This window comes from Serinus canaria, chromosome 2 (genome assembly GCF_022539315.1).
Source record: "Serinus canaria isolate serCan28SL12 chromosome 2, serCan2020, whole genome shotgun sequence".
NCBI lineage: Eukaryota > Metazoa > Chordata > Aves > Passeriformes > Fringillidae > Serinus > Serinus canaria.
The window spans coordinates 139,681,118-139,696,648 of record NC_066315.1 but is presented as its reverse complement, the minus strand read 5'-3'; the positions used below and the strand labels follow the sequence as shown (position 1 = coordinate 139,696,648).

General features: G+C 45.2%; 1 protein-coding gene across 1 annotated transcript in view; it reads right to left on the bottom strand.

Moving 5' to 3' along the window:
- The window catches only part of ZHX2 (zinc fingers and homeoboxes 2), a 42,559-nt gene that overhangs the window by 3,995 nt on the left and 23,033 nt on the right, over nt 1–15,531 (bottom strand). The window contains exon 2 of the mRNA XM_030234523.2: nt 2,381–5,065. Within this exon, the coding sequence (XP_030090383.1) occupies nt 2,385–4,880 (2,496 nt within the window). The 5' untranslated portion in view covers nt 4,881–5,065 and the 3' untranslated portion in view covers nt 2,381–2,384. The remainder of the gene's footprint in view (nt 1–2,380; nt 5,066–15,531) is intronic.

Genomic DNA, 15,531 nt, shown 5'->3' with positions numbered 1-15,531 from the left:
GAAAAAGTAGCTGAGATAATTGCCTGAGTCCCATCAGTGTGGGGTATAAGGATTCCAAATTTTGTGTCACAACACCTGTGGCAATGCCTCCATGTGTGCACCACAGAGCAGGCACTTGCATTCCTCAGCTGAGACTTACAGGCAGAATATAGGAAAATAAAAAACCCCTTTTTTAAGTCCCCAGACCAGCACACTGAGAAAATGGCAAGGAGCAGAGGACAGAAGGGCCCTCTGACCATTACTGCACACTTTGCAGCAGAAGTCCTGCTCCAGTGCACCTTTTCTCAGAGGTGGATTTAACACACAACCACCAGAAAGCTCCTCATCAAAATGATCACTCTGTAACAGTTTAACTGAGATTAAAGTTCTTATAAAAATTCCTCTCTAGTAACACTTGAGCACCTCCAGAGCCCTGAAGCTTTATGGTCAACATCTGTACCAGGGCACATCTGTAACAGGGCAGTGTCAGGCAGGAGGTTCACTCCATGCCTGACACTGCTCACAAGCACAAAAATGCAGGCACCAAACCCAGGCTGCTGGAAGGAGCTGTGGCAGATCCTGCTTTCATAGTACAAGAGGTCTGTAAGAAACAGGGGTTTCTGGCAACTCCCCCTGCTCCTGCCTTCTTCTCCATTGCCCCTCTGAGCCCCTGATCTGCTCCCTCTCCTCAGAATTAATTTTTGTAGCTGGAAGGGGGAAATGTTCTGGAATAACAACCTAGAGAAAAAGAATTCCACAATGCATTTATTCCTCACACATTTGACTTTAAAAGGCAGATCAGATCCTGGCTCTCCCCTCTTATGTGGCTGCACAACAGTGGCACCCCAGTGTGCCTCTGGCTGATGTTCCCACATCCTTCTTCCTTTAATCCCTGCCTTTGACACACAGGTAACACCTGCTCCTCACATCCCTAATTACCAACTTTTTCAAAAGTAATGGAGGACAGTGCCTTGCAATGCAGTCTGAATCTGTAAGATTTCGTTATAAAGGTGCTGTCATAACATTTCTCAAGATTAGCCAACAGAATTCACAGTTAAAAATAATACCAACCTTCAGGGCTGTTTTTTTTTTTTCAACTCAGAGAATGTCCAGGAGACTCTGGGACAAGTACTGCACATGGAGAAAGTGGTGTGCTAGGCAGCAGGGCTTGCTGCCAAAAGCTGCACCTCTGCAACAGGTAGTTCAATCCAAGCACTGGTAGCTACAACAGCAGAAGTCTTAAATACAAGTGTGGAGGCACTTCTCTCAGTCCTGGCTTTTTTTTTTTTTTATTTTTAATTTTTAAAGAAATACTAAAGTATATTTTACTTATTAGATGCCAGAAAATTACCAATTTTCTCAAACTGGTTTCTCTCACTATGGTTTTTAATGCAGGATGCTGAGTTTTCTGTAGCATAAACTCTAAAGCTGTGGTTTAAAGAAACTCCAGATTCAGGTTTACTAAGCACAAAATGTTATAGGTTCCAGTGAACTCAATTAAACATGCAAGAATTACTGACAGTGCTTGTTCCAGATTTACACCTGCGCAGTTGTGATCCCAAACAGGTTTCAGCTCTCCAAATAACAAGTCCTTTTGCATTGGGAAAGATCATATAACCGCCCCTTCCCTTAAAGCCAGGCCCTGCAGCTTGCTTTTAAATTCAAGATCCTGTGAAGAAGAGCTGCTAAACACCCACACAGCCTAGTCTGGGGCATTTCCTAAGCCTCTAGTGGGAGCAAGCAGAACAAAGCTAGACTGAAGAGAGTTCTCACTTGCAAGAGGAAGAAAACACATTTGCATGAGCCACTTCAGTCCCACTTTTTTCTTTTTTTTTGCTCGCTTTTGCATAAAGAGGCATCTGTGTCTTAGGCCCTTCCCCCAGTGACCTTTTGTTTTCAACATGGCAGGATGCTGCAAAGGAAGGACCTGAGATGCAAAAACAGGCACAGCCTCTATTCAGTGATCTCTCAGCAAGGGGGATATTAGCAGCTAGTGTTACTTACTGTTTCTTCATGTGGCTCAGCTAGCATGTTTTATGTAAAGTACATACAGGTTGTTTAAAGACAGAAAGTTTAAAGGTTTAATCACTAATTGCAAAAAAAAAAAAAAAAAAAAAAAAAAAAAAAAAAAACCAAAAAAAACCAACAAAAAACTTCCCTTATCCAGGACTTAACTCCCAAGGAGACAAAAAACAAGGCAAATGGCACTAACCCCTCCTCTATCATGCAGTTGGCTTTAATTTACAAGCAGGATGGGTATCCCTTTTGTTCAGGCATCCAGCAGACACAAAGCATCCGGCAGGGATGGGCTCCAGGGATTTACACTGAAGCCGGGCTACAGAATGCTGGAAGCACACCCTGCCAAAGGCAGGCTCAGAGAAAAGGGCACCCTCAGCATTACCTGTCTATACGTGGGAATTGTCTCCAGATATACTTTCAGAGTCCAAGTCTGGCAGCTCTGTGTGGCCCTCGGGGGCCGTTTGGCTCCAGCTGTCCGTACAGTCCGAGGCAGCGTCGTCCTCGCCCACCGTCACCTCCACCCAGCTGGCCTCTGCTGGCTCCTCGTTCTCCTCACTGCCGTGGCCATCGTGGCTATTGTTGCACTCCAGCCTGTCCACACTCTCTGCTTGATTCCCCAACAAAGAGTCCTTCAGTGGTTCACAGTCTCTTTTTGCTCTCACCACTGGTTTCCCCCCATTCTCTTCATTCAGTTTTTTATGCTCCTGGTAATGCTGCCGAGACACCTCATTACCATTCTTTGGACTCTCAATGTGTTTTGAGCTCTTTTTCTGGCTTTGCTTGTTATGACCATCACCAGCATGCTGCTGCTGGTACTGGTCAATCCATTTAAGTGACCCTGTTCTTAGTGAAGACCGGTTTTCCTTGAACCAGCGAACTATTTCAGTTCTCGTGAGCCCAGTCTGAGATGCCAGCTGGTCATACTCCTGGGGTGATGGCCACTGGGTCCTTGCAAATGTGCTTTTCAACAGATGAATTTGCTCTTGTGTTTTCTTCAATGTGGTAGAGGACCCAGATAAAGCACCAGGGAGCTGAGAGCTAGTCAGAAGTTCTGCCTGGCTTATTGCACCATTGGGAGTTCCTTGATCCTTAATTTTTCTGTATGATCCCATCGAGTCCAAGACAGCTTGCTCCATGCTGTCCCTTATCTTTCTGCGCTCAGAGAACCATGAATCTATCTCCCTCCTACTCAGCTTTGTCTCCATTCGAAGCCTGTCCAATTCTCCCTGGGTAGGAAAAGAACATTTTAGGAAACTCTCCTCAAGAGCCCTAAGCTGCTCTTGAGTTTTCTCTTTGAATCTCTGGGGAGTGAAATCTGTGTATGGGTGAAATGACCGGCCGTGTCGACCAGCCGAAGGCGCTATTTGATCTTTCCCTAAAGCATCACCAGGAATTTGCACAATGCCCCTCTGACTTCTGTACCTGTGGTCACTGAACCACTTTTTGATCTCACTCCTGGAAAGACCTGTTGCCTCTATAAGCCGGTAGACTTCTGCATCATCAGGAAACTGGCTTGCCATGAAACTGGCCTTCAGCTCTGCTATCTGCTCCTTGGTCTTTTTCCGCTCACTGGCCGGAGTCACTGGAACAGCAGTCACCTTGGCAGGAATCTCAGGCACCTGAACTATGTGAGGACGCTTGGCCTCTGGGGCACTTGATAAGGTCTGTATTGTCCTCTTTTGGCCCTGATTTGGGGCAACAGCAAGGGTAATTGGTGAACAGGAAACAGTTGAACCATTTGACACAGGAGTCAAAACCAGGCCAGTCTGGCCCAGTATCTGACAAGGCAAAGCTGTCTGGATGATGGGCTGTGGCATTTTTGCAGTTGCCAAAGGAGCTGGCAGGACGGTGATGGTCTGGGGAACTGCCTGGATAGTACCATTGAACATCTTCTTCCTCGCTTCCTCCACTTCTTCAGGAGACCAACTTATACCGTGCTTCAAACGCTGCGTAGCAAACCAGATTCGGATTTGTTCTTCGGGATGTTTTGATGCTGCTGTCAACCACGACAGCTCTGCTTGTGTTGGGTAAGGAAACTTATTAAAGGAGTTGATCATGGTCGCATTAGTGTCCAGTGCAGAGTTGTATTTGGTGCTGTTCAGAGGGACCGGGACCTTGGGGACAAGGTTGATATTTGGTGGCAGCTGTACAGAGGGCATCACATGGGCTAACACATCATGGAGAAGGTCTCCATTTATACAGGCAATAGCTTCAGTGGCTTCAGTTATCATGTGGGGGAGAGCACCATCCACGTGGTTTTCCGTAACTCCCTCTTCTGGCTTTTTGGATCCCTTCTTGGCTTCCCCTTTAGGCTTTCCCAGTTTCATCGCGGGTGCTTTGTTTGTGCCACTTCCCCCATGGAGTGAATCGTCACACTCTGCATTTTCCAGCCCACTGCTTGTGACAGTGACATCGTTAGTGGCAGCCTCAATAGACTGCTCTAGAACAGTCTGATTATTGCGTTTAATTAATTTCAGTTTAAAGTTAGTCTCTCCCGGGTGGTATTTTGTGTTGTGGTCAGATAAAGAATCGTATTTTTTGGTTGTGAAGTTGCATTCAGCACAGACATACAAGGGGTTGAGAATGACATTTGGATGCTGAGTGTCAACGTGCTCTGTGAATTCATTTAGGTTTTGTGTTGAGTAAGGGCAGTACTTACACTCATAACCACCCTGGGGTTTCTTAGACTGATTTTCACCCGTGGGCTTCGCCTCCACCACCTCACAGTCTTTGACTGAGTTTTCTGAAGGCCAGTTTTTTTTGGAGTCCTGCTGTGATGCACCCTTGTCTTTAGGAGTCTCTGCGCCCTCGGCACCTTCCTGCTCCACGACTTCAGAAGTTCGCACCATACAGGGAGTTGTGGATTTCCTTTTGCTGGCCATGGCAGCTGCTGGCAGGGTGCTGCTGTCCCAGATGGTGGCTTCTTTTAACAGGGTGAGCAACCAACCCAGCAGATCTTGCAAACAGCTCCAAACTTCCCTGATAATTTGACTCTGTTTTGTTTAAAGAATTTCTGCCCTGGCTGTGACCTTCAGCTTCGCCAGTAGACCTGTCAGCTGCATGACACCTGTGAAACAAAGCACTTGTTGTTAGCCACTGATCAATAAAACACAAATTTAGCAGAAAGCCACAGCTCAAGATGTGTGCATTTGCAAGGCACGTGCATATTTTGGATATTGCTGAACTCTTCTTCTTCCACGTCATCATTTTAAGAGTCAAAAATCTCTCCAAAAAGCAAAAAGTCATGGGTAAATTGCAATGAAGTGCACCACAGGAAGAAAATGACTGGAACAAATAAGATGAACAGACAGAGAATTTTAATTTCCACTAGACTCAATGTTTTTAGTTAGGAAAAGAAGAAGATAGTACTATAAATACTGCATCTTTTTATAGAAGCTGCAATTCTATTAATTACTATTTTGAAGCCTGCAGATTTGAAATTGAGTGTGATTTATATTAAACTTAATTACTTCCCACTGTCACTTACCTTGTAAATATGACTACTAAATGACTGTGGTTACTAATGATGGGTGATTTCTAAATAAAGCTATAGGATCTGCCTTGGTTGTAAAAGTAATGGCAGAAAGAAGAGTTAATGTAAATCAACACTTGCAAAGGTCTGTGTTTGAGAAAAGGTGGGCTCAAAGAAACTGCAGCAGGAAACTACAGCAGATTTGTGGAGGCCTATCAAGTCTTTTCCAGACGAGAAGTTTCCTTAAAACACCACTTCTCACTCAGCATTGACAGAAAGAGCTACCAAAGGCCATTGAAGCCCTCAGATTCTGTTTAAACAGGGTCCCTCTCTGTGACCCCACTGATAATGTCCCAACTTGTGCATGCCACTTCCTACAGAATTCAAAAAAGCCAAACCAAAACATTGTAAAGCTTTATTTTTAATGCTGAAGCACTTTTGAAAGTCCCCAAATGCAAGAGTTCTGTAACATGCATTTTCTGAAGGATAGGAGGCAAACACCAGTCAGAACAAGCACAAAGAAAAATTACACCAGCTTTTTTAGGATCTACTCTCACTCATTAGGACTGGATGGAGGGAAAAAGAACAATTTAATTGTCAAAAGAGCTTAATTAATTAAAAAAAAAAGATAAAAAAGGTCACTTCCCTATTTGACAAGATGCTTTTTAAAATTTATCACTGATTCAAATTTGTTATTCTTCCTGGTCCAATGTTCTCTGGTTTCATAATACTTCAACAGTCTTGACAGAAAACTCAGATTTAACAATCAAGAAGTTCTTGGAATTGAGTGGGAGGCACACTGGTGTTCACAAACCAGAGGAAGGTGGAAAGTGGAGATTTGCAGAGTGGGTCAGGCCTGCACTGAGTTCTGCAGAAGTGTTCTAAATGGAGAATTTGAGCTAGAGATCCAATGGAAGATACCCCTACCCCTTGCAGGAGGGACAGACTGGATGATCTTTAAAGATCATTTCCAAGCCAAACCATGATCTCATGTCTAACCAAATGCACATCTGCTTGCTGTGAACATTGTAAATTACAAGCTGCATCCAGAACCCGAGACATGAAAATCTAACAAAACAAAACATCACTGCAGTCACATCTGGACACATCCAACATCAGCAGAGACTTTTACAACCACCTGAGTGCTGTCCCTGTACCTGCTCCTCTCACTGGAGCCTTGGCATGAGAGAACCTGTGAAAGCAGCCGCCAGCTTCTTGCTTGTGTTTGCAGCTGAGGAACACTGCAGGTCTCCAGAGCACAGTGCTGCTGCTGGTCTGCCTGTCACAGATCATTCCATTCCTGTGCACATGGAAACTCAAACCATACACTGCCAAAGGAAGCAGCCCCAGCTGGGGATAAGAGCAGGGATGGCAGCTCCCAGCTCTACACTCCAAAGCCAGCAGGAAGCGATTCCCCATCCACGGAACGCTCCGCGTGCGGATTCCTCAGGCAGCGCCTTCACGGGTAAGGCTCTGGTGACACTCAGGCTGTGAAACACCAAGCACACCATGGAGAAGATCCCATGCACATTTACTATGGTGCAGGTGCCTCTGCAGAGCTGCACGGTGCTTTGTGCTCACAGCACTGCCACCGCTGCACCTCCCAGCCCTGCACAGCCCAGGCACGCTCCTGCACCCTCGGGGAAGCATCCAGAGCATCCAGAGCTGCCCACAGGCTTATGGCTCTGCCTTGGTCAGGGTGACCCAGTGCTATTTCCCCCTAACCTAGGACCACCAACATTGTCACCACCATTCCTCAAAGCATTTGCCTCTGAGCCAACTTTTCCTTTTCTGTTTCCTTTTTTTTTTATCCTTCTGCCTTTTAATGATAAACAAACAAGAACAGTGAAAGCAATGATGCCTGCTTTTCTGTACATTTGTGGCTATTTACCATTGAACTAGATCACACTGAACATTCTCTATTATTTCCACATATTCCTTCAAAATTCCCCTTCTACTTCACCTCACAAGTGTCCTTCCACAGATATTTTGGCTGTGATCTGTGACTTGCTGCATCCCACTGTGGGTGGGATCTGAAGCTGGAGACAAACACACAACTGTCCCAATGCCCATCTTCCTGATCACCCATTTTCAACTGTGCTTGCAAAAAATTAATTTGCTTTGAGGCTTCTTCCCTTACACCAAATCTGGTTGAAACAGGGCAAAATACAGGGGTAAAATGGGCTCTGCAAGCCCAGCTGGTGCTGTGAACAGGGTGAAGAAGGTGATCAGGTCACCTCACTCTTCCCTGTAGATCCCACAACATTTGTGATACTGACTTAGATGAGGGAAGGGAGGTGCAAGGCAGTGTCCTGGCCAGGGTAATGAAGAGGGAGCCATGGCTCCTGAGATGCTCCTCTGAGTCTTGCTCTCCCTCCCAGGCCACAGCTGCTCCTAATGGTGTGCTCCTGTTTTAATGTATGACCTTGTGCAAAATTTATGTGGCAACATCAGCAAAAGGAAGAAAATTCAAAGGACATCAAAGACAGAGGAAGGCTTATTTATATTTCACTGAACTTGCCCCTGCCTCCACAGAAAGAAAAAGCTAGGAACGTAAAGGAATGTGATGGAAGAGAAAGAGTGGAGAAGGAGAAACATCTAGGTTACAGCTTTGAATCAAAGGTTTCTTAAAAGTCAGACTAAATGTTTTTAATTCCCCAGTCTCTGGAAGCTCAGCAAGCTCTCTGCTGCACCAAGCTTCCAACTCTTTAGAGGACAGGAGGACTGGCCTCAAACAAGGATGCTCTGATACAGAGCAAGGGCCAAGGTCCCTTGAAAACATATCTAAGTGTGTGGAATGATGAAAAATTCTGTCTGCTAGTTTGTCCAGAAAATTGCACAGATTGTTTCTTCTCTTCCTTCTTCCTTTCCACAGAGTGGTTTTCTGCATGTCTAATTGCTGGCTTTCTAACCCTACACTTGGAGTAGTTTTTTCTGCCACATGAGAATCATGATGCACCACACAGAAATAAAGCACAAGTCAAATGCTTCTTTTTAGAGGTCAATAAAAGAAACAAATGACTTTTAGTCTATGATGTGTAGTCTTGAGCACTCATTACTAGCTACAGACTGTCTCTTAAACCCACACCCTGAATGATGGGGAAGAGGAGAAGCTCAACACTTTCCTGAGCAAGGAGAGTTTATTGGGATCTCCAAGCAGTAGTTCCTGCAGGACCCTCAGTAAGGATGTCATTTGGGATAAAGCAAGAGAAAGTTCCAAAAGAGGACTGGACCCCCCTATCCAAAAACACATCCACTTTTTGGGAGGTGCATCATGTACATTTGCAGGGACTGCCACAGCTGATCCCAGAACATTAGAGAAAGCATCAAGAGCATCCCACAGCTTTCAAACATGAGCCACTTGCCAGAAAATCAAAGGCCCAGCAGACAGCTTTAAATATGCAGTGTTGCCCCTGACAAAACTGATAAAGGATGCCACTTCAGCTCCTCCAATGCAAGGCTCAGCAACTGGCACATCCTGATGGCAACCTGAGCTGCACCAAACCTGAGCCCTGTCCACAGGACATGCATTCCTTCCAGGGCCAAACCACATCTGGTACTCAGTGCGGGCTGCACCACGGTCAGGGCAGCCTCCACCCCTAAAGCTGGCCCTGTTCTCCTTATACCTTGTTATGGACAGGACTGTGGACCAATAACCTGCATTTCTGGGCTGCTGCCACTGTGGAGAGCCCACAGGAGTGAGGTGCAGGGGTGCAGTCAGCAGCTGCCCTGTGAGATCACTGTGTACTCACTGGGCCTGGGGAGGGAAGAGACTCCTCATCCCTCCAGCTCACCCGCCACATCTCTTGTCTCCCCATACTGCAGGGGGTTGAAAGAAAAAAAAAGTATCATTTTTATAATTTTCTTTTTAAATGAACAAATGCACAAAGCAGCAAAAGGCAACCAGGTGAAAAACAAAAGTGCTTGGCTCCAAGCAGAATCTGTCATTGTGAATGAGGTTTAGACCAAGCCACAGAGAGCCTGTGTGCAGGAAAAAAACCTTTCAATCTGCTTTGCTCTGCAAAGCCATCCAGGACAGGAGCACACAAGTCAGAATGCCTTCTTTTATCTCATCTCCCCACAAGTGTGTCACAGCACTTATGAGTGAGGCCCTAACCTGTCTTCATTTAATTTCTGAAATTTGTTTAAATAATGAAATAATCCAGCCAGAGTCCTCTGATCAATGCAGCTCCTGTTAAAACAGCTACAGAGCATCTGACAAGAGAATGAAGTGGGATCTTAATGGCAACTCTGTGCATGACTGAGGAAACGCCACATTTCCTATGCTGGCCCCAGACTGGGGAAACTGCAGAGAATCACACAGAAAAAATACACAGTGTTTTTAGCCTGGCTGGCACTGGAAAACGCTTGCCAGTGTAGCAATGCCACCTTCCATCAGCAAAAGGTAGCTGTACAGTGCAAGCTAAGGGATGATAAAAACAAATCCAAAAGGTTTCTCTAGCTGAATATTGAAATCTTTTCACTCTCTTGCATCTTTACCTTGTGCACAGAGCTAAATTTTACACCCTACTTCCACCACAACAAAAGGTAAATATTTGGGTAGAAACTGAATTCCTTTTCTGCACTGCTGTTCCCACGGGCTCCTCCAAGGTGGTGGCAGAGCAGGAATTTTCCATGGGAGCTGGACACAGCTCAGTTGCACAAAGCATCATTCAAAACCCTGTGAGCTGTGGCTGGGGAAGTGGAAGGGCAGGGGGGAGATAGGGAGAGATGCTGCTTGTTTTCCTTTACACCACAACACATGAATGAGTCTAGAAAAGGCTGTCTAAAGATCACCAAACTTGAAGGTATGTCTAATTCAAAAGCATGGAAAACTTTAATTTTAGCAGTAAGGAAAAAGCACATCAGAATTATCACTGCTTTATGCTGCACCTTGCTTTCAGCCAAGGGCTGGAGTAAAGTAAACAGAGGCTGAACCTCCCAGGCAGTGCAAATGGATCTTTACTTTTCACAGATAAACCTCACTTTTGAGAACAAACAAACAGAAAAAACCCAAACACTTTAGGGACACTTGTGTAAGTTCCCAAAAAAAAAAATCTTTCTTTATTTTTTCATCTTGCTGCATTCATCTTGCCCTGCCCTGGGCTGGCAGAGAGTTCCCAGCACCTGGCCTCATTTGAAAATGAACAGTGGGGAAACCACCAGCATGAGGATAACTGCAAATAAGGACACAAATATATGGCAGTGCTCATTTGCAAGGGCTGGCTGATGTTTGAAGAGGGTGGAAACATTTTATTTTACTGCTCAGGAGCTCAGTCTCCACAATCAGCATCCTCTCTGCTACACAGGACAAGCAATAGCAAATTACACCCGTGTAATTTAACACCCACACCCCCCTTGTCTGAGCGTGACATTTAATATCACAAAGGTAAAAACTCCTCCTTGGGGCTTTCCCAGGCCCCTTCCCCAGCTCGAGGGCACAGCAGCAGTAAGAGAGGAGGAACACAGCACAGAGCTCACCAGCAAGGACTTGCTGGGCACAAACTGTTCAGTCCCTGGCTTTGTTTGGAATACCATCCCACTTTATTTCACAGCAAGTGGATCTCAGCAAAGCCCAACACAGATGCCCAGCTCTGCCCTTGGAGAGCAGCCAGTGTCCACCTGCTGATCACCACCTTGCAAACACTGCAGGTTGCTTTTAAGGCAGAGACACCAACTGCATCCTTTTTCCTGAGCTGTAGAATTTGCCACCCCTCCCAGGACGTGTGACCAACCACACAGAGGGACCCCAGTGACTCTGCTCATTCCTGGATATCTTCAGCCATCTCCTCTCACAGCCCTCCAAGCCTGGGGGTGCCTGGATGCAAACACTGGGTCCCTCCGTGTGTCTCAGATTTTAACACTGTGTGGCTGCCCAGAAGTCATGCTCAAGTTCAGAGCAGAGCAGAAACTAACTGATATTACTTGACAGCATCAGAAGCCCCCCTTGACCACCTCCTCTTTGTCCAGGAGGCTGCAGCAATGCAAAGAGAAGCAGCACAGGGCAGAGCTGTCATCCTGCTCCCCCCCCAGAGATGCTGAGCTCATGTTCATTAGAGTTGTGGTAACGTTTTTCTCCTACAAGCACAAGGATGAGAGGGGAGATTCACATTTCACAGTGCAAAAAAAGAAACATGCCTAGGGTGATGTTCCTCCTTCCTTACAACTGCTTTCAGCATGCAGCTGCTACAGTAATATCAAAAATCACATCAGCAAGCACAGCAAAAAACATGCTGCTGCTCTCCTCTGTGATAAAACACTTAAGAACATTGCTTAATTACATACAGAAGAATAAGTGGAAGCAAACCAGGGCAAATAATTCCTGCATGATTGCGACTGTAACGATTCACAAAAAAACCCAACAAACCCACACAGAGAGAAAGGCAGGTTTTGTGAATTAGGGCAGAGCTTTTAAAACAGCATTTAAGTCAGACCAGCATAGAGCTGCAACACCTCTACAGTTTTTTGTAAGCTGAATAAATCTCAATTAAAGGGGAGGTATACAGACTGTTATAGCAATCACTTTTGCAGACATGAAAAAATAAAAATGAAAGTTTGCATATGTTGGTGTAGACATTTCTAATTATAAAAAAATTCCCACATAGGTGTCTGTAACAGGATGCCGTGACCATGAATATTTTTCTACAGGAAAGCAGGAATTGATAATTTTTCTTTCTTTAAAGGATCAGAGACTCACACCTTTCAAAGGTGACCAGCAAACCAAAGTGCCTCTGGGACTCCTGACTTCCCCAACAACAAATCCTGTGAAACTGGATGTCAACACATGAATGGGAGCAGAAGCAAACCCAGTGCACATCCCACCCCTGCCCTGCCTCCCCTACAGTACAGTCACTGAGAGACTCTGTAAAATCACAAAGCTAAAACAAGAATCAAAAGTTTTGGTGGGCTGAGGGTAGAATGAAAGGGTTTCTAAAAGGCACCAACAGCTGTAGAAAATCCCAGAGAACTGCATGATGAAATTAATCACATGAAAGCTGCCTCTTAACATTAACAGCTCAGCTGTGATGTGACCACTGTGTAGAGACAGAAAAACTTACTCTGAAAAACACAGGTATTTTTGGGGGAAAAAAACCCTTTGTAGGCTTCACCAGAATAGGCTGTGTGGCAGCACCACGCAACAGGTTTATTTCAGAGTACATTGCTAACAGGCTGTTCTTTTGAACTAAAATGTTCTCATTGAAGCTGCTGTTAAGCCAAAGATGTGGGGGAAATGGTGGTACAAACACAAGAGGCCAGCCCCTTCCCAGAACAGGGAAAGTTGAATATTGCATGCTGTGAATTTGCTATTATAAGTACCAATCTGCAATCACTGGCTTGTACTTTTTTTGCCTTTTTTTAAATGCAGGCTTAATTCAGTTGCTAAAAACTAGATTAGGCCTGACTAGCTTTTTTGCTTTCTGAAAAAAATCTACTCACTATTAGAAACTGCACTTTACAAACTGGTTCATGCCCTGAAAAAATACTTATATTGTAGCAAGAGTCACTTATTCCACCTAAGACAGGGGTCATAATCTTGGTGAAGGCAGGAGATGGTCCTTCTCCAGGAGGGCTCCCTCCAGAGCAGGAGGGAGAGCACTGGAGTGCCAAGGTGGGGACAAAATCCACGTTTCCCTTCTTCCCAGCCACTGCTTCCCCTGAAGAGAAAGGGCTGGCAACCCACAGCTGGCACACAAACTGGGACATTGGGTACCCGTGGCTGCTGCAGCTCCCACTGCTTTGTGAGGCTGCTGCAGTCTGGGAAAAGCTTTTTTCCTTTGCAGTGTGTGCTCCTGCCAGGGGCACCCAGGTCCTGCTGGACACCTGCCTTGGCTGCTGCCCTGCTCTGGAGTCACAGGTGCCCAGGGACACAAAAGGACCCCAAATCCCAGTGGCACCTGACTGTGCACTCACAACCCAGAGGGTGATGGTGGATGCCCTGCTGAGGCCCTGCTCTCTCCTTTGGGAGGGAGGAATACAAACTGAGCTCTTCCAGGCGAGATGAGGCACAAACAACCCGTGCAAGGTACAGTCAGACACACCAGCAAATCTTCTCAACACCCACAGAGGGGCTGATCCTCTGTCCAACACCCTCCACTGGGGGCTCCCAGGGACAGCAAGCTCCAAAACAGCAGTCATGTACCCTGTCAAAATTACCTCCTTTAATCAGTGGTGTGCTCAGTGTTTACTCCTAGGGTGGGTACTGGCATGTTCAGAAGAGAGAAATAAAGATCAACAGACTTCTTACAAGAGAAACAGAAAAGCTATAAAAACATTCATTCTAATAAGTTTAATTACTTGTCTGTGCAACTCATTGAGTTCTCATCATTGGATAAATTAAAGTCACTGGATATAAATAATTTTTCATATTGAGTTTTCATCCAGTATGATGTGTTAGGAGGACAAGAGACTCACAGACACAAAGTAAAAATTATCTATTCTGCTTAGTGGGTTAATGTATCTGGATGTATCTGTCTTTTATTTTATGCAGAAAAAAATAGTTTATCCTGTTGGAATGTTCAGCCTAACTTATTTTCAGATACACTTTAAAGAGCAGCATTTTTTCTAGGAAATGGTGGAGATTTTAAAATAAGTATTCTTTGCTTGGAACAGTTTAAGTAATAATTTCTTATTTGTTTAGATCAAATATCTTAACAGCAACATCTGGTCCACTTTCTCCTTCATGTCATCTGTCATTCCATAACACTGCCACCTAGACAAGGAACAGCTGCACCCATTTCCAATGTAACTATATATTTTATGTATTATCACATGTTTTTTCTCCTCAGATTTTATTGTTACTATAGAGACACTCTAAGTTAAATTCTTGCAAAGCAGAAAGAACATGAGCTATGACAGAATCAAGACATTCAATTTTTTTTACAGAACTTAAGCAACAGTGCAGAAGTTTCCCTCCTTTAGTACTTCTTCCACTACTTAGCTCCCTTCTCAAACTCTTCTGCTCTGGGAACCACATCACCCTGCCTTTAGTCAGATGAGTGTCAACTTCTTCCAAATAAAATTATCAAGGCACTCAAACACTTTTGCAGGTGAATTGCAAAGGGAAAAACAAAATAAAAATCACACACACAGCCCTCTTGCTAGGCTGCAAGGTAGAAATGAGCTCTAAATTTCTTAAAAGAAACCCCAAGAGCTCTCACTGCTCACGAAGCAGCCCCTAGAGCCCTGCATGTCTGGGCTCTGACACATACATGGCACACACCACAGCAGAAAATGGGAAAAAGCCCCCAGAGGACCTGATGGAGGGGGAAAGAGAGAAGGCTGAGGCCACAAGACTGTTTTGGTGACCACTTCTAAGAAGTGTTTAGATTTGAGGGTAAAAGAGAAGAAACTTCTGTCACCAGCATGTCATGTCTGAGTGAGACAAGCAGTACACACACCTGTGGGAGGCTTGGGCCAACTCCACTTGTCCAACATGGGAAGCAGCCCTTCCATCAGCCTCATTCACCTCAACTGCAGCACTGAGAGAGTCTATGGAACTCCCAGGAGAGAGGAAGGAGCTCAGTAATGAACAGAAAACATTAGTAACCTGTGTGTCTATGGCTGCACAGCTCCCTGTTTGACTCACTCACGATGCATTAGAAAAAGGCAGATGGTTTGTGATTTGTACAGCTGATGAATCACTGCACCTCTTTCCTCCCTCCCCAGTGGCTTCTCTGTGTGTCTTCACATTCCCCAGTGAGACCTACAGCCTGGAGGATAACACACTTCAAGCAGAGCAGCATAATGTCTCCTGCCACAGGAAGGTTTTACCTGTGGCCCACAAGCACTGCTGTTCTCTCCTGTCCCATTTCCTACCCACCCACCTACACACTGGGGAACTCCACAGCTACTGCTTCAAGTTGTGTTCACTGACACTGCTTACACAGTCTGTACCTCTGCACTACTGGGAAAAGCTTCAGTACATGATCATTGTGCCTTTTAAAACATCAAGTCTGGCTTATAAACTGTAACAAGCAAAACCACCCATTTCCTGAATGGAAACTCTTGAGCTACAGTACCAGATGCTATGGAAGGAAGAAGCCCAAGAGCTGGGTTTGAGG